This window comes from Lemur catta, chromosome 7 (assembly GCF_020740605.2).
Source record: "Lemur catta isolate mLemCat1 chromosome 7, mLemCat1.pri, whole genome shotgun sequence".
NCBI lineage: Eukaryota > Metazoa > Chordata > Mammalia > Primates > Lemuridae > Lemur > Lemur catta.
In genome coordinates this window covers 46,639,743-46,666,074 of record NC_059134.1, presented here as the reverse complement: position 1 = coordinate 46,666,074, position 26,332 = coordinate 46,639,743, and the positions used below count along the sequence as shown (strand labels likewise).

The window sequence follows — 26,332 nt, the reverse complement described above, 5'->3', positions numbered from 1 at the left end:
GGCAGGATGTGAGGATACATTTTAATCTACTAAGATGTTACAGAAAATTATTTTAATTTTTCCCTATGGGAATGATGATACTCTGATTACATAGTTTCTATAGCAGTGGTTCTTAATACTTTTTTAGATAATACCCCTGGAAGGAGGTGCAAACCCATTTAAGCTTTGTATGAAAGTTTAAGAGAGTCAACCCCTTCCCCCACCAAAAACAAAAAATAAAAACAAAACAACAAAAAAAAAGCAAAAAACAAGAAACAATAACAAAAAAGCTTATCCATGGTTTAAAGAAATACTGTACTGCTTATTCACTGAGCTTCGCCAGCCTTCTACTCTGGTGCTTCTTGGCAGAATGGGAGAACAATGTATGTGTATCAAAATCTCCTGTGAAGTTTAAAAAGTTACTTACTGTACTTACTGGTCTCAGCCAGCCCCTTCTCTTTAGTCCTGTGCCACCATCTATTCTAACCTGCACCACTCCCTTCCCCATCAATATTGTAGCTATTTATTTATTTATTTAGTAATTAATTAATTAGAGACAAGGTCTCCCTATGTTGCCCAGGCTGAACTCCAACTCCTGGGCTCAAGCCATCCTCCCACCTCAGCCTCTAAAGTAGCTGGGACTACAGGTGGCTGTCACCTCTTGTAGCGATGTTTTTATATGTAAGTTGGTTTCCAGAGTACTCACTAGGAAGGGAGTGGCCTGTTTGTCTTCAGATTTAGGCTAGATGTAGTCAAATGTTAAATAATAAAATGGCACTTAATTAACTTCTCAGTTTAATATAACTGGAGAAGTGATAAAATAAATCATTGTTCTGACATGGCACAGCTACAGAGTTCACATTGAATGAACAGAAAATGAAGGCATTACACCAAGGAAATCCTGCCAAAAAGAGTGTGGCCCTGTAATCCAACATATTATGCCCTTCACAGATAATGTCTTCTCATTCTTGAGGCTATTAGCTTTGGGTTGGAATTCAGAAACAGCTGGGAGGGAGGTGATTTTGGGAAGGATAAACTGAAACTTGAGACCAGAATGGGACATAATCTAGTAACAATACATCCTCTGCTTTTTCACAATAGTGAATGTATGTCAAGGGTTTAGTCATCCTCAAAGTACAGAAGCCTGTTAGGACACCATATTAAATAAGCCAGTGAATTGCAAAGTTTAAAGGTAATTTAGTAGTACAAAGATTTTCCACTGTAGAAGCAGCGCATTGGACAGAACCCAAAACTGGAGTTAGATGAACTAACTCCTAATTTCAGCTTGTCTTTTTTGCTATTTTTACATTTTTAAGAAAACCACGTTACTTCTCTGATTCTTGATCTTCAACAGAGTAAGGGTACTAGTATCTACTTTATAGGACTATTGGGAAGATAAAATTTGGTTTCATAATACTAATTACACCTTGTGTAAGGCAAGTGTAACATCATCTGATCATTGCTTGCTAAAAAACTGGTATCATTAATTGGCTCTCTCTCCTAGTGGCTATCCTTGGTGATTATATGTTTATAATATGCTCCCTTTTACAAGGCTGTGTTCCTGGCAACAGCTTGATGGTTATATGTCTAGTAATTCCACAATCATTTGTTTAGCACTTCTTAGATGCCAGGTACTCTTGCAGGTTCGTGGAAATTTAAAGGTAAACAATAATAATCTTTGCCCTGTAGTTAATAGATAGTTTTATTATCAGATAGATGGAGGCTAGTGATGAAACTGTGGCAGTATTACTGTTGAATATTATAGAATTAGGTTAATGGAACAAATGTTTTTAAAAATATAGGTTGAACATTCCTAATCTGAAATCTGAAATCCTAAATGTTCCAAAATCTGAAACTTTTTGAACGCCAACATAACGCCACAAGTGGAAAATTCCACACATAAATACTTAATACAAACTTTGTTTCATGCACAAAATTATTAAAAATAGTGTATAAAATTACTTTCAGCCTATTGTATAAGGTGTATATGAAATATAAATTAATTTAATGTTTAGACTTGGGTCCCTTCCCTACAGTATCTCATTATGGATATGCAAATGTTACAAAATACAAAAATACCCCAAATCTGAAACACTGGTGGACTCAAGCATTTTGGATATGGGAGGCTCAACCTGTGGCATCATACCTTAGTTTACTTTGTATTGAAATGTATTCTCAGGCACTACCAGGGAAAGTACAGAAATTAAAAATAAAAGGAAATCATTAATTACAAATTCCAAAATAAAAATTTTTGGAATTTGTAATTAATGATTTCTTTTTTTTATATGTAACCAGCTTTTGGCAAAGATAGGTATCACGTGAAGCATTTAACTTTTCTTTCTCCTCTGTATGTGTGACTCCTGGATGTTAATGTTATCCTAATTTTTCTCTATATAAAGTAAGTAATATTAGAATATCTTTGATTTAGAATTTGGTAAGGAACTGGTAAGATTGGTAAGGATTAGTAAGGACAATTTCAATCCTTATGTAGAAATCATAGAAAAGAAGATATAAAAGAGACCTTATAAATCATCTTACCAGTGATTTTTAAATTCTTTTTTGGAGGAGCAATAGGGTTCTCTTATTCTGCTGGAATGAATTAGGATCTGCAGAGGATGGAAATTGCCTGGGGTGTGTGGCACTGAGGATCCTAGATCCTCTTCTACTTTCTGTCAGAGAAAGTCCAATGTTATATTTTATATATTGGTAATATATGTACATTTTTTCCTTTAAATAATTTTTATGTTTAAAGAAATGTAAGTAGATAACTAGTCTTGTTCCCTTGTTTTAATGACAAAATTACAGAGTACTAGAGAATTAAAGTTAACTGGAACCCTGACTTCTTTACTTCAGCACTATTCAGTTAAATCATACTGCCTCCATGTGGCTTTAGGAATATTAAAAAGCTTAGTAAGCTATTATAAATAATGAATTTTCAAGACTATGTATAAATCTGATGTCAAGATTTCATTTACAATATTAATATTAAGACCTGACATGATATTTAAATGAAAGTGATTTGATATTGGTATTTGTCTTATGTATGTGGTATTTTTTTTGAATACTAAAAATGTTCATAATTGGAACCCAAATAAGTTTTTGTAATTTTCAGAGTCTGTTCTTTGAACTCTGCCCTTGAACTCTGAAAACATGTTAAAGACCTCTTTCTGAGAGAATAGGATGTGCTTCATTTATTTCTTTTATGCAGTATAAACTAAATAAACTGATTAAAGGCAGAAAAGGATTCTTATCTTTTTCTACCTGAATTCTCATTAAATAAGTTTGGTAAATATGTACTTTTTTGGTTAAATGAGTGTTGAGAGAACAAACAAAATTTTGTTTGTCCTCTGGCATTAGAAAGTTCCCTTAGTGCCTAACTTCTCACTTAACAATGAAATTAAAACCAAGGTGATTAAGTATGATTTGTAATGATCAACTAATGAAATGAACAACTGTGTGTGAAACAAATGGAAAACCTGATTTTTTTTTTGCAATTAACTTTTATTTGGTCAGAATTATTCGAGATTTGACTCTTTTAGCAAGATAAATTAGTTAGGATTATTTATTATAAAATTTAGAATTCTCTAGCATAAACATAGATGAGTAACAAATTATACTATTCTTGTTAATAACAACAATAAGGCAATAGTAATTTAAAAATTTAATTAATGACCATTAAACAGAATATTTAATGACCACTAAACAGTATGATTTACTGTTTAGATCCAGCTAGTATTAGGGCACTGAGAACTTAGTTCAGCACAATTTACTTTTTTTCCTAAGATATCAGTATGTTTCTCAGCTCCTGATAATTCTTTTTGAAGATTTCTAATAAATGATAAAGTGATTATTAAATTGAAGCTTAATCTTACTCTATCTTTTTTTTTAATTATTTGCAGGAGAGGGCTGCTCACAATTTATATGGCCAACTTGGTAAGTAATTCATTTTATGTTTTTTTTTTAAATCTTTGAGGTTTTTCAATGTACTGTATTTATTTTTTTAAATCACGTTTTCTTAAAAAAACAAAAGGAAAGCCACTTGAATTTGAGAATGATTTCTGTCACTGTTTTAAAGGATACACTTACATGTTTAAAAGAGCCTTGATACCATCTGCTTTGTTCCTGTCATACAGAACTGAATATCACTTATTTTAGGAGGAAGTGATTTGCTGCCTCTTTGCTCGTGACTCAATCTTTTTTTTTTTAATCTTAGATCTTCATCTTTGATAGGCTGTATATTTATGTCTATATATCTGTCTCTCTACATGTTGAATTTCATACTCTGCTTCTGTTGCCATGTCTTGTGGAAAAAATGATTTAAGGATGGGTTTTTATCATATATATTCTTCTTGGACATTAAAGCAACATTAGTATTATCTCCAAACACTAAGTACATTTAATAATATAATTAGCTAGGCTTCCAGATTTTTAAGTTTACAGACATGAAGTTGATGTTATCTAGTCTGATATTCTTTAAAGTAAATATATACTCAAGGTTATATAAATTTTACTGCCAAGTTCATATTTTAAAAACATATTTATATGGAAGTCTTTTAAGGTTATTTAATAGAATTGATAGATAACATTAAAAAATTCAACTAAGAAAACACAAATAATTATTTACTTAAGGTTAGATTCTTGAATTCTGTAATAAGGGGATATATTTCTGAGTTATATTTAGCAATTCATTTCAGTTATAAAACATTTAATTTTTGCTCAGTACTTACCATGTGTTACTTTGCTAGATGCTGGCAAGCAAGATAGAGGTAGCTTTTGGATTCATGTTTACTGTATAGTGTAGAAGGCACAGAAAAATAATGTGTGAAAAGAACTGAAAGATGAATTATAGGGTACTGTGAAAGCCATAATAGCAGCACCAAACTCTTCTGAGTGGGAGGAGTTGAGTCAGAGAAAAGTGGTTAAAACTCTTTTTGGGTCATAGACCTCTTTGAGAATCTGATGACAGATATGGACATCCCTCACAGAAAACCTTTCATATGTGGAAAGATACTCAAGTTTTCATTACAATTTCAGAGGTTTCATGTAGCACCAATTAAGAAAACCTAGGATATGCCATCAGGTAAGTTATTTTAAAACACTGTAGAAAACTAGGTATTCTAAGTTTAATTGTGATGAAATGGAAATTTCAGGACAGCAAGACAGCAGAGTCTAGTTAAAGGATTTCTTTTTGTCTTTATTCTTCTCGAGAATTACTAGAATGTAAAATTCTGAGCTCCTAAACTGAGTCTGGCATGTAGTAGAGATTTGATAAATATTTATTGAATTAATAATGATCTTGCTGGACATAGAATTCTAGGTCGACAATGATTTAAAGATAAAAATCCTTTATTCTCTGTAGATACTTTTTGGAATCTGTTGTCAGTCTGGTTTTACTTTTTAGGTAATCTCTATTTTTTTCTCAATTGTTTTTAAAGATTTGCTTTTGACAAATTTATTTTTGGCATGTTGGGTTGACTAAGATATAGGCTTATTTATATTTAGTTTGATCAGGACTCATTTTGCTTCTTCAGTCTGAGGACTAATGGTTAGTTCTAGAATTAAATTCTTATCCATTCTTTCTTTGAATCTTGCTTCTCCCCTGTCTCTATATTCTGTTATTCTGGAACTTCTTTTAGATGTATGTTAAATCTTATTTTCCTCTTCATAGTTTCTTAATTACTCTCTAACATTTTTCTGCTTTTTCATCTCTCTGTGCTGAATTATGGTTATCTTATCAGATCTGTCTTCAAGTTAATACCTGTTTTTAATGTACTGCTTAACCTATCCATTAAAAATTCACTTTGAATGATGACATTTTAATTTTCAAAAGGTGATAAATATCAGACATAACTTAAAATCCAGAAAAATTACATACTTTTATTACAGAATCATCTTGTACACCTACATAACACTTTTGCCCATCATTTATTGGTTATATGCTCTTTGTTTATTTCTTCATATAATGACTCTATAATATCATTTTTGACAGAGAAGATCTTAAAAATATAATTTAATCTTTCCTGTTGCATTATTTATAAAATATGTTTTTTTAAATTTTTGGTATTTAGAATAGTTAAAACCATCTGATTTAATACACAGACTTACCACCTGTTTTGAATTCTGCTACAGGTAGTGCTTCTCAAATATAGGAATTCTATAGTAAAACATTCTCTATAGTACAATTTCCATTGGGAGAAAACCCTATAAAGTTATGATTATTGATAATAATTATAATTATGTTCATTTTCTTTTTTTTATTTCAGAATATTACAAGAGTACATACATTGTTGGTTACATGTATTGCTTTTGCACAGTTTGAGTCATGTTATGAGTGTGCTCATCACCTAGGTAGTGTTTATTGTACCCATTAGGTGTGAATTTACCCCTCCCCTCTTTCCCCAACCACCTGCTTGATTTCTGTTGAGTTTTACTTCCATATGTGCACATATGTGTTGATCGATTAGTTCCAGTTTAATAGTGAGTACATGTGGTGTTTGTTTTTCCATTCTTGTTATACTTCACTTAGAAGAATGGTCTCCAGTTCCATCCAGGTTGTTAGAAAAGACATTATAATGTTCCCCATTTTTTTTATAGCTGAGTAGTACTCCATGTATACATATACCATATTTTATTTTATTAACCCATTCATGTATTGATGGGCACTTGGGTTGTTTCCACATCTCTGCGATTGTGAATTGTGCTGCAATAAACATTCTAGTGCAAGTGTAATTTTTTATAAAATGATTTTTTTTTCCTTTGGGTAAATGCCTAATAGTGAACATGCTGGATCAAATGGTAGGTCTACTTTTAGTTCTTTGAGGTATCTCCATACTGCTTTCCATAGAGGTTGTATTAGTTCGTAGTCCCACCAATGGTGTATAAGTGTTCCTTTCACTACACTGCATTTTCTTGACAGGAAAGAAATTTCATTTTGACTAGGCTTTGATAAGAATCAAATCCTCTGCTTACTATTTTACATACCTGTTAATTAGTAGAACTTTTGACAATCTATCTTCTGGCTTTGTGCATTTCAAATCATATTTCTTTTTTATCACCCATACATTTTCAGGGCTTGCCATCCTAGTACGTGTCCATATGTCAGTATGGCGTCCAGTTCTTTACCTTTGTGTCATGACAGAGTAAGTTGGCACAGTGGATGGTAGAGTATTCCTGGAAGCCACTCTTTTAATGAGCCACTGGCAATCAATTTTCTATACTTAGAAGCACCTGAAAAGTAAATTAATGAATATATCTTGCTAAACCCAAAGTCAGCATGTCTTGCTAAATTTAACTCATATGATCCCAAAGTGCCTGTGGATTTCAAAATGCCTGTGGCTATCCCAGTAGTATTCACCACAAGGGGACGTGTGACAGAGAAATTGGAACATAAAGCGATAGTGCTCTTAACCATCTATGGTTAAAATACTTTTTGCAAATTTTACCAAAATGTGACTTTGTGAACAGGTTATGTAAGGCTCTTCTCAAGGCTTGGAAGGAGCTTCCCTGTGAAAATGTGGGGTCTGTTTGCTTCTCTGGCCTTATTTCTTGCCACTGTCTCTTCCTCATTCTCCGCTTCAGCCATACTGCCCCCTCTGGTGTTCAGTGAGCATGACAAGCATCCTTCTCTTCAGGACCTTGGGATTTGCCATTCTTTCTGTTTTGAGCTTTTACTTCCAGATGTCTGTATGTCTTACTCTTTCACTTCATTGAAACTCTACTGAAATGTCACTGTTGTGAGGCTTTCCATATCTATCGCACATAAAATAACAGTCACCCTTCATGTTACCCACACCTTTGCAGCCCCTAACCTATGTATCTTTTTTTCATGGAATTTATTAATATCTGACATATATCTTCTTTGCTTATTATTTTACTATCTTTCTACCTTGGAATTTATGCTCCCTGAGTATAGGGTTTTGGTCTGTTTTATATATTGCTATATCACACCTGGAACAGTGCCTGATATGTACTGTGTGCCATAATTTGTTAAATGAATCATAGATGAATATGTTTATTAAAGAGAAGGATTTATAGGAGAGATACCAAATTATATTTAGATGTTTATTTAAAAGCTGGTTTTAAATATTTATTTACTTTACTTTGCAAGTAAAACTTTGCTTTATTTGGCTACATTAATGTTATATTTTTGACTAAAAAGAATACAAAGATAGAAAGTTGGTGGTTGTGATACTTAGATAAAGCACATGACTTAGTTTGAACTGAGTGTGGACACTCTTATTTTGTCAACTTATGGTGGTGTACTCAGAATCTAGAGAGATAAATAACTGGGGAAATCATCTACTTTAAAAACAAAAGCTTATGTTATTAAGTGATAACAAATGCTACAACATGCAAAAAGTTTAAAACAATTGATAAATCTTGGTTATGTATTATCTGTATTACCTAACAATGTGTTATTGTGTGTATCACTAGTTCATTCCTTTGCATTGCTGAGTAGTATTGCATGGTATCAGTATACCCAGTGAAGGACATCTGGCTTGTTTATAGTTTTTAGCTATTATGAATAAAGCTGCTATAAATATTCATGTGCAGTTTTTTGTGTGAGTATGAGTTTTCATTTGTCTGGGATAAATGCCCAGTAGTGCAATTGCTGGGTTATATGATGGTTACATGTTTAGTTTTTAAAGAAGCTGTCAAATTGGTTTCTGAGTGGTGGCTGTACCATTTTGTTTTCCTAGTGTTCCCAATCTAGAATAAACCTTTGACTCTTTAGTTCTTTAAAATGGAAAACTTTTTTTTTCAGAAGGGGGGTACATTTATCTGTTAAGTAAGTTTGTAATTTTTGTGTTCAGATTAATAAATTTGAGTACTAGAAAAGTTTCCGGAGTAGTGCAAAATATGAATTGGTCTTTTTTGCCAACCGGTTATAAAGGGTCTGTAATTTAAAAATTTAATGAGATCAGAGACTTTACACAGAGATTTTCGCTATGTCTAAGGGAAAGTGAATTTGTACATGATTATGTTATATTCTAGATATTAGTGATAATCTAATAGGCTTCATTTTCCTTTATCTAAACAGCCATTTATTTATACTACTACTGTATAACTATTACTACACTAAGAGAGTACTTGGTTCAGAATAGGTAGGAATTTAAACATTTTTGGAGAGAACTAAATTTAAGCTAAAAAAATAAGTGTCCTATAACTTGATTATATTCCTTATGAGACCGAGTTGAAATTGTTGGCTTATAACTAACATCCAACAACAAAATTTGTTAATGTTGGCAGCTTTGATTTAAACAAAATATTTATTGTATTTTGGTATGGGTTTCTGATTTGGAAAGTACAGGAAAACATAAAGAAGATAGCAAAAATCACCCTTTTACCATTTTGTACTTACCAACATTTTATTGTTTATTTTTTATTCCTCTCCACTTCCAATGTACATACATAAATATACAAACCTAGATGTACATACACATTACATGTTAAGCGCTTATCTTTTAAAAAATTGGGAGCATATTGTTTTGTGACATACTTCTTCATTACTATGCCATATAGTTTTTATTGCTTATCATATTAAATAATCATTTTTTGGGGGTTTACTCCTACTTTTTCACATTTTAGTTATATCTTCATTACAATAGATTGGTTTTACACATGTGTACAGCCCACTCAAATTGTTGGGAGATAATGAAATAATAATTATTTGATCAGTAATAATATCATTTTGTTAGTTTTGGCTGCGGCAATTACTCATTCCTTAATTATTTTGACAGGGAAGTTTCAAAGACATTGCCATGAAATGCATTGTGGATTCATGCATCATGAATACGTGATACAAGAATGTATAAAACTAGTTCCATATTATCTTTATCATCTTTATCTTTATTTTCATCAGTGAACATTTATTAAGTACAAAGCGCTATGTTAAGTATTGGGACACAAAATAAACCATTATTCTGTCCTTGCACTTAATTTATTAATTTAGTTGAAGGAACAAGATATATCTAGATCTGGATTTTAAATGAATAGATAATTAACAGTACAAGATAATGTATTCATGACAAATATGTGATTACACACCAGTCTTTAGAACTTTAAGAAAGAGTTAGCCTTGAGCTGGGACAACTGAGGAAGGTTCATGGGACTTGAACCTTCGAGAAAGGAGAGAACTTAGCTACATCTTAGAGATGTGTCATTGATGACCTCAGGACAAAATTCTTGCCTTTCTAAACTGCCAAGGTTTATAAAAAAAAAACAAAAAAGGATAAGAGACATTTATTGAGCATCTACTGTGTGTTAGACACTGTAAGTGATATTGGGCTTACCAAAATAAGCAAGATATAGTTTCTGTTTCCAGGGACTTCCTACTTTACTGGAGGAGAGAAATTGGTAAGCCAGTGAAAGCATACCTCATCTGTGTTTTTTAGTTTTAATAGTTATTTCAAAATAAGTGCTTGTACTATGTGATTGTAAATGTAAATTTTGCCAATTGTGTTTATGTTGGGTTTGTGGGGAGCAGGTGAAGAACCGTATACTCTGAAATAAGGGGACATCCCTATTATGCTTTCATTATTATAAAAAGATCTTCCCTTGGGCTCTCTTATAGTTACTTTTTATTACTCATGATATCTGCCAGTAAGGCCTGATAAGTTACAGTTAGACCAGTAGAGTTTATAGCCTTAATGATTAACTAGAATTTTTTAAAAATACAAACTAAAGGCAATAGAACTAATGTCCATCTGAAAATGTTTTCTTGTTATATGTTAGTGAACATGTAGAGGGAAAAGTGCATAATTTTTAGAATAGTATAGTTTTCTAGATTTTTTAAATTGACAGTGAATTAGTTATTAAAAGTCAAAATGAATAAAAAGCATATAGAAAAGGTATAGAATAAAAAATTAAGTATGTTCTCTGGCTTCTGCCCAAGATATGGCTATAAACTTATGGAAAAATTTTCCTGGGGCTAACTAATATGTCAGAACCAATTACCCACAAGAACACTTGCTGGTAGGATTCAACTTTGCAATAGTATATTTTAAAAGAGAACACATAAGCAAAATTTGCATTTACTGATTTCCCTTTATTATGTTGGTTGTGACAATTACTAAGTTTTCCAGTCTTAACCACCATATGCTAACAGTTACTTAAGATGTGATGTCATGTGTAATTTGTTCCTTTATGTTTAATTATAAGAAAAATAATTTAAGACACTTAAAAATCCTTGTGTATAAGTCATTTTGAAAACTTCTCTCTGTAATTTCATTTACACCACCAAACATTTAACAGTATATGCATTTTAAAATTGTAAACATACACCTAGTGGGCTTGTCTCTAGCATTTGTTTTTTAATGTTAAACATGCAATGTCTTTGATTAAAACATCTGTATTTGATTTTTCAAACATAAGGTTTGAAAATGTTGATTCATATGTTTTCTTATAAGGCCACTTCAATTTAATTGGATTTAGCAGGTATTTATTATATGTATCAGTGCTGTGGTCGGCATGTGAGGATCCAAAAGAAATACAAAACGAATTGTAAACTAGTTGGAGAAATTTGACAGATGAACTCCAAAGAAATAAAATGAGAGTATTAAATTAAAAAGAAAACAATTATAAACACTCTCAAATTGCTTCCTTAAGCCTTCTCTGTGTAGCAAATGACATCAATCATCCATTTGCTTAGGCCAGAAACCTAGGAATTTTAATTCTTTTCTTTTCCTTTATATTCCTAGTCCAATCCATCTGGAAATTTTATTCTGCTTCTGAAATATATCCTGGATCATACAGTATCTTATACTTCCACAGTTGTAACCATAGTCTAAGCTCTAACATCTCTTACCTAAGTTATCTTAGTAGCCTAACTGTTCTACATCTTGCCACTCTTGTCTCTCTGTAGTCTGTCTTCCACATAGTAGTCAGAGTCATTACAAATACAAATTAGAGCATGCTGATCCTCTGCTTACGATTCATAAAAGCCTTCCTTTCCTGCTGCAACCCAAATGAAATCAAATGCCTTACTGTGGCTCACAAGGCTCTTTATGATAGCCTGTACCTCTCTGACCTCATTCTTCTCATTCATTGTGCTGGCCTTCTGTCTCTATGTTGAACATTCAGTGCCCATTATTTCTTTATAGCCTTAGCACTTGCTTTTCTTTTTGCTTAGAAATATTTTTCTCTAGATTTTTCTAGGATCTTCTCCTTCTTTACTTCTCAGTCCAGTGCTAAGAGAGCCCTTCCTTACTATCGTAAAGAAGTTTTCCCTCACTTCTCTACTCTCTAACTCATAATCTTAAATAGTTTTTCTTCTTGCACAGTATGTAAGCTGTTTATGGGTAAGGACTCTGGCTTGCTCATTGACATATCCCTAGTACCTACAAATAGTGCTTAGACTATAATATATATTCAGTAAATACTTATTGGATGAATATAGCTTGGGAAAAAATACTCCTAAAATGGCTAAGATTAGAGAGAATGATCCCTTTCTTCTAACTTGTCAACGCTAATACTAATTCTTCTTTTTCCTCCCTTCCATTAGCCCCAAGGACCAAGGTCCTTTAAGCCTACAAAAATGACCTTTTTTTTTTGTCCCCACAGGAAGGTAAACAAATGAGTAAGTGGACCTGACCACTTTTTTTTTTTTTAAATTATAGATATGTAAGAAGGAAACAAGCTTAACTTTTAGAGAGAGGGTTCTCACAGGAATTTTATAAGCATTAAATGATCTAGTCTCTTACTGTAAATTGGTATAATCTATCTTCTGGAAAAGAGACCCAGAGAGCCTTGCAGTAACTTGTTAAAGAGTGGCACAGTTTGTTGATCTCATTTATTACCAGGAGTGACAAGACTTGTCAAATGATGTTAAAGAGCCCTGGACAATGAGGGGTTTTCCAGAGGGTCTCTTCTAACTAAGATCAGGCTTACAGACATTGAATAAAGTGTCTTTTTCATGTTCAACTCTGAAGAGCTAGGCCCTGAAGGGCTCTGTATTTTTCTTAACAATTTCTCCTTTGTATTCTAAATTGGGTGAAGAATATAAGACTATACTTTAAGGAACTGGTTCATAAACTTGATCTTTATCAGAAGCCCTGGGGTAGCTTTTAAACACACACACAGGTTCTCAGGCCAAGCCCCAGATCTACTGAATCAGAATCCTGATTCTGAGGCTCAAAAATATTAATATTTCTCTCCCTTCTTCTCTCCCTCTCTTAGTCTCTCTTCTAAATCACTCTAAGCGATTCTAGTGGATATTTTCTGCCTGCTGTTTGAGAATTACTGCTTTAAGAGAATTGTCTTCAAACATTATTTGCGAAGAAAGTAAATCAATTTGGTGGTCATTAAAATGGAGGCAGTTGATGTTAAAGGGATTCCCTGTGGGATTTTTTTAAGGAACTTTATTGAGAGATTTAAGACCAGTATATAATATTTTAAAATAAACTATAAAGTCGCATTCTATGTTTTTTCTGAAATAGAACTTTAGATTTATCTTGTCTTGTTAGGTTCTATTTTTACATTTCTCAAATAACCAATAATTATATAGGGTGAAAACCAGTAATTTAATTCTATTTCATTTATTATTTTTGAACATGAGGTTTTGTGAGCACATGGCAATACTATCATCACTGGTGCATATAAGATTCCCACTTATTTTCTTTTATTAGGTAATTTAATACTGTGTTTTCAAAATATATGCATATTGTTGTGTTTACTTTGAACTTGACACTGTGTTTTCAAGACCTATGTGTGTTGTTTTATATACTTCCAATGCATTGCTTCTGATGGCTGCATAGTGTGCCAGAATATCCACCCCTTCTATAAGCTTTATAATAGCTTTATTGAGATACAATTCATATACCATAAAATTTACCATTTTGAAGTTTATAATCCAGTGATTTTTAGTATATTCAGAGCTGTGTGACCTTCACCACTACCTAATTTTAGAACATTTCATCCACTACATTTTACTTGTCCATTTTTTCAGCAATGGATCTCCAAATTACTTCCAATTCCTCAATATCACAAACAATGCTATGTTTTTGTACATGACTGTTTTGTGAATTTCTCTGGGTGTGCGTGAATAAAGACTAGTGCTTTTTCTAGGCTACTGTATCCTATCTAAATGTTATTGGTTGATAACCTTTTAGAAGTTGAGACTTTTTGTATGGATATCAAGAAACAATCCTGAAATGTGTAAACGGTTGCAGTATAGAACAGGATTGTTTCATGTATGGTTTTTAATTAGGTTGTAGCTGGAGATCTGGAATGCAATGGCAGTGTTTATAAAAATTTAGCACCACTATGGCAGCCTCAGGCAGCAGCATGGGACATTAATTCAAAATACTTCTATGTTAAATCATTTTATGTCACTTTGGTCTGGAAGGTAAAGCATTACTTGTACGTCTAGGAATTAAATTATTCAAGTGTGTTGTATGTTTAAGCTCAAAAGAAAAATGACTTAATTTATATTCATTTAGACAACTACTAATATTTGAGTACTAAAAATATATTCTTTTACTATGTTACTGTATTTTGTAGCTCCTTGGTCAGCTAATCATATTTTTATGATTTTTATATGTTTCTTCTGTTTTGATATACATAACCATGATTTAACATAATATTTGGTAACTTTTTAAAACCAGAAGCAAAGAACTATGTCTTTATGTGATATCTATTGAGCTCATTCCTATTGTAGAACACAAAATTTAATTGTAAAGTTAAATATCTTTATAATCTCATATGTAAAATTATTATAATACTAAAATCACCCTTAAGGAAAATTTAAAGTAAGTGGCAAAGACACATTTACTAATTTAGAGGCTTAAATACTTTAATTTTAAAACAATATTATCTGTTAAATTTTTTGGAGGAAAGGGTGTAAGGCTGATTCCTAGCATGATGTAGGTTCTCATTTGTTAAATTATATGGCTGAAGGGCATGTGATAAATAAGTTTTTTTCCATCAGTAATATCTTGTACCATTTAGTGATACCTCTTAGCAGATTTTCATGAAAATAACATGAGTTTAACACTTAATTGTACTGCTTATCTGAAATGATTAATTGTTTAAGAAATTATGTCTAGATGTATCCTATGATGTATAGATTCTGGAATTTTTTGCACTCTGGCGTAACATACACTGTAAATTGGTTCGATAAAGTGAGCTGCATGATGAAGAAATTTCAGAGATATAATTGGGTTTAATGTGTAGGAGAAAAATAGTTTATTTACAATATGTCTCTAAGGCATACCCTTTATGCTTTCAATAGTAATTAGCAAATCAAAGATGAAAGAAAAGTCATGGCCCAGTTTATAAATGCCATTTGATGAAAGATAGTTCACTTTGTAATTTCTATTTTTGCTAAAAAGCTGCAGAGTCAGGCAAGGATTACTTTTCCTGAAAGTTGATCTTGTATTTGTGAAGAACTATTTATTTAAAGAAAAATTAAAAAAAGAAAAAAGTGAAAAGGAAAGAGAAACTTGTTTTTGCTAAAATGTACTTCTACGATATGGGCTCGAATCTTTCAGATCTGGCATTTATTATTTTACCTCTGCAATTATTTTCATTGATGATTAATAGAAATGACAATTTAATAAAGATATTTTAAAGATTTAACTATATTTCATAAAATTAAGTACTTGTCACAGGATCTGGTTCATTGTATTAGTTAATATTAAGTTGCCTTTCGGTCCCTGAAAGTGAGGCAGCAACAAGGTCAAGAGATAGAAAATGTGGAAGAGTGGGAAAGCAAACTGGTATGGAATCTGGAGACCTAAATTCTGGTATCAGTTTGCACACCAATTTCACACCAGTGTCCATGTCATTTGACTCCTTGGCAAGTCTTGTAAGCTTGAGATCTTTTCAGTACTTTTCAGTACCACTTCACTACTTTGTTTTTGTCACCAAGAAAAATTTTCTAGCCACTGCCTCTTACTTACTGGTTGTATGATGATCTTGGTCAAACCATTTTACTCTTATGCTTCTGTTTTCTAAGCTGTGAGATGGGGATCATAATAGTACCTACCTCATATAATAATATTGTGAAAATCATATAATACATATAAAAGACTTACTAGTACATTAGAATATCTCAATTGATGTTTGCTTTTATTATTGCTGTTGTCATTATTGTTGTGCCTATGATTATGATCATGTCTATCAAATCTTCATAGCATGAAAAAGTTTATCTGTGTTTTCAGGAAAGGTATATTTTGGAAAGTTTACATATTATAAAGGCAGAAAATTTCCTTTGGTTTAGAACTAAATCTTCTTAGTTTAATATGGTTTTATGATATCTGTATAGGTTCAACTAAATTTATGTATCTAAAAAGAATTTCTTTTAACTCTCCCACTCTTATGTGCACCCCTGCCCCTCCCCTTGAGGTATATAAGGTAGTTATTAGAACAATTGGGGTTTTATTTTTCTATGGTTTTATTAATTTTGAATTAGAAATGGCTTTATGGTTATGGATAATATTGTATAGCAAATTATACTTACTGTCTTTCCTCCAGGGAGTTCAAATATTTTATAGATGTAACTATATATTTTAACATTTAACATTTAGATATTCTTTTAATTATCTGTATTTTACTGAGGAGAAATATGCAATGTAGAGGCATTGAGAATATTTGTTATGTCTGAGGGATTTGGAAATTGGTGCTAAAATATTTTTAATCCCTGAGGAAATTCTTTCTCTTATGCTATGGATATTATAAAAATTCTTAAAGTAATTTGGTCAGAAATGATGATTAAGATTGAAGTTCTCTGCTTTTATGCAAGAAAACCAATAAAGAAAACATGAAAATATGATGACAGTTTGACATCAAAGACCAATAATATATTGATCAAAAATATTGATGATAAGGTGTGATTAGGTAAGTCTGCATCTGAAATATAGTTTGTAATACAGAGATGGTGTCATTTGCCAACAGGCTGTCTATTAAAAAGAGAAAGAAAATTTTCAAGGATCTTCAAGGTGGCAGACTGGTCACAGTCGTTTACTACTTCTGTCTTTCCCCCCAGTCTTAATGAAATGATAGCAAACATGTACAAAAAGGAATAAGTCTGTAAAAATATTGGAAGAGACTAGATATTTTGATGAATATCTGGAAGCTAAATAACTAAAAATCCTTAGAGCAATAAGGCACAATTTAACAGTCACAGATGAATGGTTGGAACCATCCTTCTTTCTTGGTAGAGCTCTGGGGAGATCTGAAGCTGGGAGCTTGATAAAGAAAAAGAGTCAGCAGGAGTCATGAATTCATGGGATGTATCTGGAGGAGTGAAGTCATTCCCCCTGTGTAATGGGTGGGGAGGAGTTGGGTGGTACAGGGTAACTTTATTCAAAAGTAAAATTTATTAAAGGGTTTTAAGCATTTGGGAAGCTCCCATATGGCTTGCTTACCTGCTTTCGGCTAGTTTCATTAAAGTGAGGTCTGCCAGTCATTATTCCTAGGATATGTATATAACTTACAGTTTGTCCTCCGTTCAGAGGAAAGTGGTGTTGGATAAACAACCTCAGAACCATAGTGGACATTTCTATGGTTGTATTTCTGTGTGTGTGTGTGTGTGTGTGTGTGTGTGTATGTGTGTGTGTGTGTGTGTTTCCCTGGTTTTTCATTCCTAAATATGAATAGACAACCAAGTATTACCAGGCTTTTAAATAAAAAGGAACAGCACAAAATAAAAGGCTCATTCTGAATAAACATTGGTCTTGGAGAAAACAGGTAATTCAGGAATAGGAGCAAACCTGCAAAAAGTATCCAATTTTCTCAGAGAATTTTGAGGCAGTATGGCTATTACAAATCAAGAGTAGATTGCTTTGGAAAAGAAGCATTTAGAGAAATAAAAGGTGTTCTTAGAAATAAAAAATATGGTTGGTTAAAAAAACTATAAAAACAAAAGGGTAAAAGATAAAGCAGAGGTTATTGCACAGTAAATGGAGCAAAAAGCTAAAGATGAAAAATACTGAAAGATAAATTAACAGATGTGGTAGAGTGCCCTAATTGGGAATTCTAAAAAGAGAAAATAAGATGGGAGGGAAACAGATAGTAGAAGCAATTTTCTTGAGCTGAGGAAAGCCATTAGTTTTCACATTGAAATAACTCATTAAGTGTTGAGCCAGATGAATGAAAAAAGACTTATCTGTCATATTCAGGTGGAATTTTTCCAGAGGAAAAAAACCAGGTGATTCACAGTGGAGGTAGAATCAAATTGGCATCAACAATCCTAAAACCAGGAGACAGTGGTGAAGTGCCTTCATAGTTCTAAAGGAAAATGATTTTTTTTTTTTTTCCATGTTTGGTTCCCTCAGCCATTTTAAGAATTTCCTTTCGGCTACAGAGGTCCATAGGAGAGCACAGAGTTCTAGGCCCTCCAGGAGACTCTGGCCTGTAACCAATTTAATCATGGGGCAGACAGGTGAGCAGCATGTAACCCCTTGTCAGATAAGGCAGTGGAATAAGGGTTGACACATAGAAGACAGCACTCAGGCTGCTCAAAGACAACAAACTCTTCTAGGCACAGATGATAAGGGTCTAATGCTCCCAGACTTGGAACACGAAAACAACAACTATTTCTTACTCATTAAGAGAAAGACACCAAATGTCCTCTTTGGTCAGTATTCAAGCTCAGGATATAAGAAGAAAGCTTCCCCATACTTTAAACATTCAAAGTGGAATTCCAAAAATCATAACTATAAAACATGCAGCTAAGCAGGCTCTATTGAATCCAGAAACATTTCCACGTGGTCAGACCACACGATAAATGTTGCTTTCAATATCAAACCTGGAGCTGGCCAGTTTCACAGTTAATCCCAAGGCATCCATGATGTCTTCCAAGCTTCTATTGACTTGCACACAATCTTTCAGCCAGACTTGATGGAGGGCCTGAAATGATTTGACTAGGAAGGCCACGGACACACTAACAGACCTAAGACCCAGCCTAGAGAACGAAAGCTGGAGCAGTGAGCCAAAGCAGAAAGCCCTCTCCCTAGGGCCACCAAATGAAGGCCAGTGAAACTAAGTTTGTTGTGCAGTCCCAGGCCCCAACTGAGAGGCATCCAAATGTCTTCTCCAGCTCAGTTTGCACACAGGACAATGAATGGAGTGAGAGAGGAAAGAGAGGCAGGGAAGAAGTTTTCATCCTGATTTCCAAAGAAAGCTCCTCAGGGTAAAAAGCAAAAACCAATGAATGGATTGCTGCAAGGTATGAGGTGTTATCAGTTTTCTATTCTTTGTGGTTTTAAAAATGAAGCAGAAGGGTCCTCCGAGTCCAACAACAAGGCAGCCTGGGCCATGATATTCTGCTCTGCTCTGTGATTTTGGCATCACAAGTGCATAAATTCTCTCCGTGCTTCTTTCCTCCCACATGGAAGGACTGCAGGAAAAGGCACAACACAGCAGCATTGCCCTGGGGTGGGTGGCTTCCCAGACCAGAGTTAGATGTCCCCATGGATGACTATGTGAATTCAGGATCCCTGCATTCAAAGCTCCAGTGACAAAAAACAGTCTCTGACCAGCTGCTGGAGACTAGAGAAGACCCATCAGGCTGTGTGCTCAGGCCAGCGCCTGTTTCTCCCACACCTCATGGGGGGACCGTCTTGCAGGTGGTGGCAGCTCAGTGGAAGCACTTTCGGCTCTGTTCCTGCCATTTGTTGTAAAGTATGATACCAATGACAATGGCAAATACAGAAAACACCAGAGAGAAAAAGACGATGAGAAAGAGGGCCAGGCCACTCAGGGGCGGCAGTGGAGCTGTCATCTCAGGCAACTTCATATTGTCCACCGAGGGTAAGAACACATCTCGATGCAGCTTCTCCTCTTCTGGGGTTCTTTCCACTGTCAGCTCAAACAACTTCAGGGAAATGACATCATGATTATCCGAGAGATCCCCAGTAATGGAGGAGGTGCCAAAGTAGTAGCCACAGGGCAGACGGACCCCAGGCACCTCAATGCAGTCCCTCCACTCATGCTTGCCATCGATGTCCATCATTATCGTCAAATGCCTCTTGACATAGTGAATCACAAGGAAGGTGTCATAATGGAGATTGCGGACAATGGCTGTACAGCCCCCCAGCTCTGTAGGCCGCCCATCCCGCTCGTGATCATAGCTGAGGGAGCCGTTGTTCACCATGGCTGAGATGTAGGGGAATACCGGCTCTTGCTGCTTCTCCTCATTGGGGTAGGTGTCTATAAACACTCCCAGCCCCACAAATTTGTCCATGTTTCCAAAGACTGGCCCTGGCTGCATCCGATCCTTTGTGTACCAGATTGCCAAGCCATCCCCATGCAGATTCTTCTTCCCTTGTCCATGGATTTTGAAGTGCACCTGCAACTCCCAGTCTCAGGAAACACGGCACCCGATTCCGCAAGGCACCCTGTTTACTTTGCATATCTGGGGTAAGGCGGATATACTGGGTCATCACCATGGCATTGCCCATCAGATTCCACAGTGAGGAACCGCCTGTGCCCACACCCTGGTAGGGCTTCGACAGCGAGTGCTCCCTTTTCAAGTACTCGAATGTTTGACTCACCCCGACTTGCCGTGGCCCCTGCCCAGACCCCAACAAAAGGAGAAGGAGCAACATCCTGGAACAATCCCGAGCTGACAAACGTCGCCGCCACTGCTGCCACCACCGAGAGAGTCCCAGAATCACCGCCATCTTTCCCACTCCTGTCCCTTCTTCCGGAAAATGGTTTTTTTAAATTAAATTTTTTTTTTTTTTTAAATTTTTAAAGACAGGGTCTCTCTGTCACCCAGGCTAAAGTACAGTGGCATGATCATAGATCACAGCCTCACACTCCTTGACTCTTTGATCCTCCTGCCTCAGCCTTCTGAGTAGCTGGGACTACAGGCACACGCTAGCACGATTGGCTAATTTTTTATTTTTTGTAGAGTTGAGGTCTTACTATATTGCACAGGCTGGTTTAGAACTTACAGCCTAAAGTGATCCTTCCGCTTCAGCCTCCCAGAGTGCTAGGACTACAGGCGTGAGCCACCACACCTGGCCAGGAAAATGATTTTGAACCTAGAATTTTATATCCAACCAAAGTCTGAATCTGAATCAAGTGAAGGCAAAATAAAGACATTTTCAGCCGTTTGAGGACTCAGAGTTTATCTTTTATCTAGTCTTTCTTGAAAGAAAATTATTTGAGAATGTATTCCAGCAAAATGAAAAGGAATCCAATAAAGAGAAAAGTAACACATCCTAGAAGCAGTGAAAACAACCCAGGAATGCAACAAAAAGAATTTCAAGATGATAGCTGTTTAGCAGATCTTGAAAGGAGTTGGTGTAAGTTTAAATAGGAAGTCAGGGGCTCCAAGAAGAATGTGGATTTCATTTAAAAATATGTGATTAAAAAAGTGGAAAACTCAGTAATCTAATAAAAGCATGTTCCTTCCAGCAATGAGAAAAGGGAAAATCAATTAGAAAGTCTATGAAAAACAAAAAGATGTACAGGAAAGTAATAGTCCAAATAAGAAACAGTATGACATGATTTTGAACAACTGATGGAGAATTGACCTTGACATTTGCAATATCCTCTGTAGAGCTGTACAGAGTTCCTGTCATTACACTGACGTCCAATTCTATAAGTCCCGACACAGTTACTGATACTGAACTTTATATATTTAGTACTTTAAACATTTATTAGTTTTTAATTTTTGCACCAATCAATAGACAAAGTTCAGGATACTTAATTATATTTACAGAACAGACTATAAGTGCGAACCATGACAATATAACAACTATATCAGATAAAAGCTGGGAAGTATTAATAGAAGAGGGGAAGAGGAGAGATGAAAATTTAGGTATTATAATATACTTTTACATACAAGAGAGTAATATGACTGAAGATGGTAGATTAAGAAATAGGAGATGAAAATATTATCTAAAGTTATAAAAAAACAGCAGAATGAAAAATGAGGTAAATAGAAAGAATTGGAAGGGTTGGTGCCAGGGTAGTTTGGAGGTAGCATAAGGGCAATAAATTCCTTTTTCAAGTTGATAAATCAGGAAATAAATGTATAAGCATTATTTAGATTTATGATAACCCAGCTGCATAACTAAAATAGTTAAAGAAAGCTTTGGGTTGCCAATTGAACAAGGGGCTAAAAATATTTACTTCTATTTCCCCTTTTGTCTCTTCTTTTTTATTTTATTACTTTTTTAACCAGATGTGATTATGGGGCAGGTGTTCTCATTATTTAGGTTGTTGCTATCAGCATGTATAGAATAGCCAAAATTGTTACGATAAATATTCACTAATTTTTACTAAAACATCTTTGTCAGCTTAACACTCATGTCATTGTCTTTCTCAGTCTCTAGATGATGTTTCATGTTGCAGACATTTGACAGTTCAATGCAGATTCTGTACAATCATTGCTAAATGAAATTACAGGTCTTGTTAAAGATGCAGCATTTCTTGTCTCCCCTAAAAGTTAGTATCTATGAATAAATTTAATTTATGACAAATGTGGAACTGGCAGTCAAGAGCTTGAATGAACTTTTTTAATTTTTTTTTTTGAGACAGAGTTTCACTCTGTTGCCCAGCTAGAGTGAGTGCCATGGTGTCAGCCTAGCTCACAGCAACCTCAAACTCCTGGGCTTAAGCGATCCTACTGCCTCAGCCTCCTGAGAAGCTGGGACTACAGGCATGCGCCACCATGCCCGGCTAATTTTTTTCTATATAGATTTTTTAGTTGGCCAGATAATTTCTTTCTATTTTTAGTAGAGACGAGGTCTCGCTCTTGCTCAGGCTGGTCTTGAACTCCTGACCTCGAGTGATTCACCCGCCTCGGCCTCCCAGAGTGCTAGGATTACAGGCGTGAGCCACCGCGCCTGGCCTTGAATGAACTTTTTAGAAATTTAGTTTTATTTTTCAACTAAGGTCCCAGTTAAACCCTTTTCTCACTATTTACTCTTAAATTTTAGACTTTGGTTTAAGCCAACCAAAATTCACTTTGTGGGCTTTTTTTGATTTGAATTATTTAGATAATGTGAACCTTCTAGATTCCTTCTTTATAATTTTGTTTAAGTTAAGGGAAAAAAAGTACTTAGACTATGGCTTAGGAGCCTAAGGAAAGAAAGTAAAATCATCATTCTGCCAGTTAGTAAATTAGACTTAGTTCATAGGGCCAAGTTTGCTTTTGAATAGTTTCTTCCATGTGTCAAATGAGTTATAGTTCGTACTGACAAGGCAAAATGAACCTCTTTTTATTGGTGGTAATGTGAGGCTTTTTTAACTTACTGAGTTGTATATGTTAGAGGAATGAACTATAGTATAACACTTAAACTGCTTTTGTATGTGTTACAAACCAGTTGTAAATAAGGGTAGAAGAACATAATATTGGCACTGAGAACTGAGGGACATTAGCAGTACAGAGCTTGGACATAATTTCACACATTAGCCAACCAAAGGTACAGTTGTTATAATGGCATGCATGCCATCATAAGGATTTGACAAAATAGCTAGTCCTGCACATAGCTAGGAAAACAGAAGTCTAGAATAGACTACTGATAATATTCCATTACATTCATGCATAGATACCATGATTTGTCATATTTGAACCCAAATGAAGGCAGTACACATGAAGAGTTTTGGAGGAATACTGAATATTGAGCTATGTAAGATAAACCATCTTACATGATGAGTTTGTCAAAGATGGGGAGTGATTAAGCACTTAATGACATAATTTACAGTGTAGGTTTAAAAACATATTAAAGAAATGTGTTTAAATTTATTTTAAAAATTTCCGTAGGCTAAATCTTAAGAAACATTTCTATACTGTCTATTATTTTGTTAACAAAATTTTGTCATAATGCTCATGGCCTGTAACATGTTGTTAATACCTTCTTAATAATTAAACTTAAATTCTAGATGATTTTAGTTTGTTTTTGTCTCTACAGTGGAAAGGATTTTAGTGAATTTAATCTTTAAAGACCTCTATTTTTATATTTCAGGTAGAATTTTTTTAAAGTACATAAAGTGATTTTATTTGGCTTGAGAGCTATGATTTACTCCTACCCCCCCTCATGCCAGTCCCTCTTTAAGTAAATGCTTTGGTAGTTACCTTCACTTTTATACTCCTGCAACTGAACTATATTTACACTGAATTTACTATCTTTGAGTTCTATAAATTGTATAGTTTCATTGACATTGGCTTTTCTATTATTTTTTTGACTTCTAGTTCATTTTAGGTAGCTAAATTTAGAAATATTTACTCTTGACAAGAATAGTCAAGATTTATCTTTTTTGGGAGTACTGCTTATAAGAGAAGTTTACTTACAACTCTGAAATTTTCCTTCCTAAATGAAAAGTAAGTTTTATACACATAGCATTTTGAATTTAATGTCACAAATAAAAGAAAAAAGATTAGATCCTGTCATATTTAAATTCATTACTGGGCTAATTATATTTGAAAGTCAATCCTAGAAGATCCTAGGGAAACTTGTACCAAAGAGTTAGAAATTTTTTGTACATTAAATCGATTTATGTAGTGTTGGCTAATTTAACATAACAGTGAAATAAAAGTATCAATCTATTTTTTAAGGATACATGTTAATGATAATTTTAATTACTTTAGTAAATCTAAGGATTAAAAAATAGATTTATGAAGTCCCTTTTCAACTGTTACTCTTGAAGAAAATCAATTAACATTCATTCTTTTGTTTTATAGTTTTCACTCCCCTGTGTCTGTATGTGTGTGTATGTATATGTATGTGTATATAAATGAGAATAGCTATTTATTGATATGCCGTAAGTGCATGTGTTGCCATAGTTTGAAATGTAAAATTCCACATTTTCTAGATCTGGAATTGACAGAATTCATCTAGATAATTGTTAGCCTTTATAAACACAGTTTTATTGTGCTTAAAATAAGAAAACAGTAATATTGAAAGCCTGTGCTTTTCTAACATATGGCTTCAATTTGCATTTTAATCAGAATATGGAAGTCATTACTCTGACATCTGAAACTGAGGTAGCAATAAAAAATTATCACTAACAGGACAGCAGACACGATTTATTTTGTGTTTATTGCTGGGTGGCCCACTTGAAACTTTTCCCGAACTTAATTGATTCCAGATATTAGAAAATTGCAGTTAAGTTATAACATTTATTTTTGATACATTTAAATTAACTGTGTTAATGGGATTGGTATAAATTGGTGATTAATATCTACTAAGATCTATAGCATATATTATATATACAAACACACATATATAGTACAAGCGTACCTTGAAGATACCGGTCTGGATCTAGATGACTGTAGTATCACAATAGAGTGAGTGACATGAATTGTTTGGTTTTCCAGTGCATATAAAAGTTACGTTACACTATACTGTATTCTATTAAATGTGCAATAGCATTATGTTTAATAAAAGTATATACTTTAATTAAAAATACTTAATTGCCAAAAAATGCTCGTTATCATTTGAACCTTCAGTGAGTTATAATCATTTTGCTGGTGGAAGGTTTTCCCTTGATGTTAATGGCTGCTGACTGATCAGGGTGGTGGTTGCTGAGGGTTGGGATGGTTATAGCTATTTCTTAAAATAAGACAACAATGATATTTGCCCCATTGATTGACACTTCCTTTCACAAAAGATTTCTTTGTAGCATGCAATGCTGTTTGATAGCGTTTTATCTATAGTAGAACTTCTTTTAAAATTCTGTTCAATCCTCTCAAACCCCGCTGCTGCTTTCTCAACTAAGTTTGTGTAATATTATTCTAAATCCTTTGTTGTCATTTCAACAATGTTCATAGCATCTTGACCAGGAGTAGTAGATTCCATCTCAAGAAACAACTTTCTTTGCTCATCCATAAGAAGCAACTTCTTTTATCCTTTCAAGTTTTACCGTGAGATTACAACAGTTCAGTCATATCTTTAGGCTCTACTTCTAATTCTAGTTCTTTTGGTATTTCCACCACATCTGTGGTTATTTCCTCCACTAAAATCTTGATTCCCTTAAAGCATCCATGAGATTTGGATTCAACTTCTTCAAAACCCTGGTTCATGTTGATATCTTGATATTCATGATTCCCATAAATCATAAATGTTCTTAATGGCATCTAGAATGATGAATCCTTTCCAGAAGTTTCTCAATTTGCTGTTCCCACATCTATCAGAGGAATCACGCCCTATGGCAATTATAGCCTTATGAAATGTGTTGCTTAAATAATAAGACTTGAAATTTAAAATTACGCCTTGATCCATAAACTGCAGAATGGATGTTGTGTTGGAAGACATGAAAACAACATTAATCTCCTTGTACATCTGCACCAGAGCTCTTGGGTGACCAGGTGCATTGCCAGTGAACAGTAATATTTTAAATGGAATCTTTTTTTCTGAGCAGTATGTTGCAACAGCAAGCTAAAAATATTCAGTAA

At 34.0% G+C, this 26,332-nt stretch overlaps 2 protein-coding genes across 2 annotated transcripts in view; one reads left to right on the top strand and one right to left on the bottom strand.

Moving 5' to 3' along the window:
- The window catches only part of TMEM135 (transmembrane protein 135), a 202,069-nt gene that overhangs the window by 18,258 nt on the left and 157,479 nt on the right, over window positions 1-26,332 (top strand). The window contains exon 4 of the mRNA XM_045557167.1: window positions 3,879-3,912. Within this exon, the coding sequence (XP_045413123.1) occupies window positions 3,879-3,912 (34 nt within the window). The remainder of the gene's footprint in view (window positions 1-3,878; window positions 3,913-26,332) is intronic.
- Window positions 19,298-20,603, bottom strand: LOC123642244 (VIP36-like protein). Its single transcript, XM_045557168.1, is given in 2 exon segments — window positions 19,298-20,285; window positions 20,287-20,603. Coding segments are annotated over 2 exon segments (1,044 nt in total). The 3' UTR covers window positions 19,298-19,558.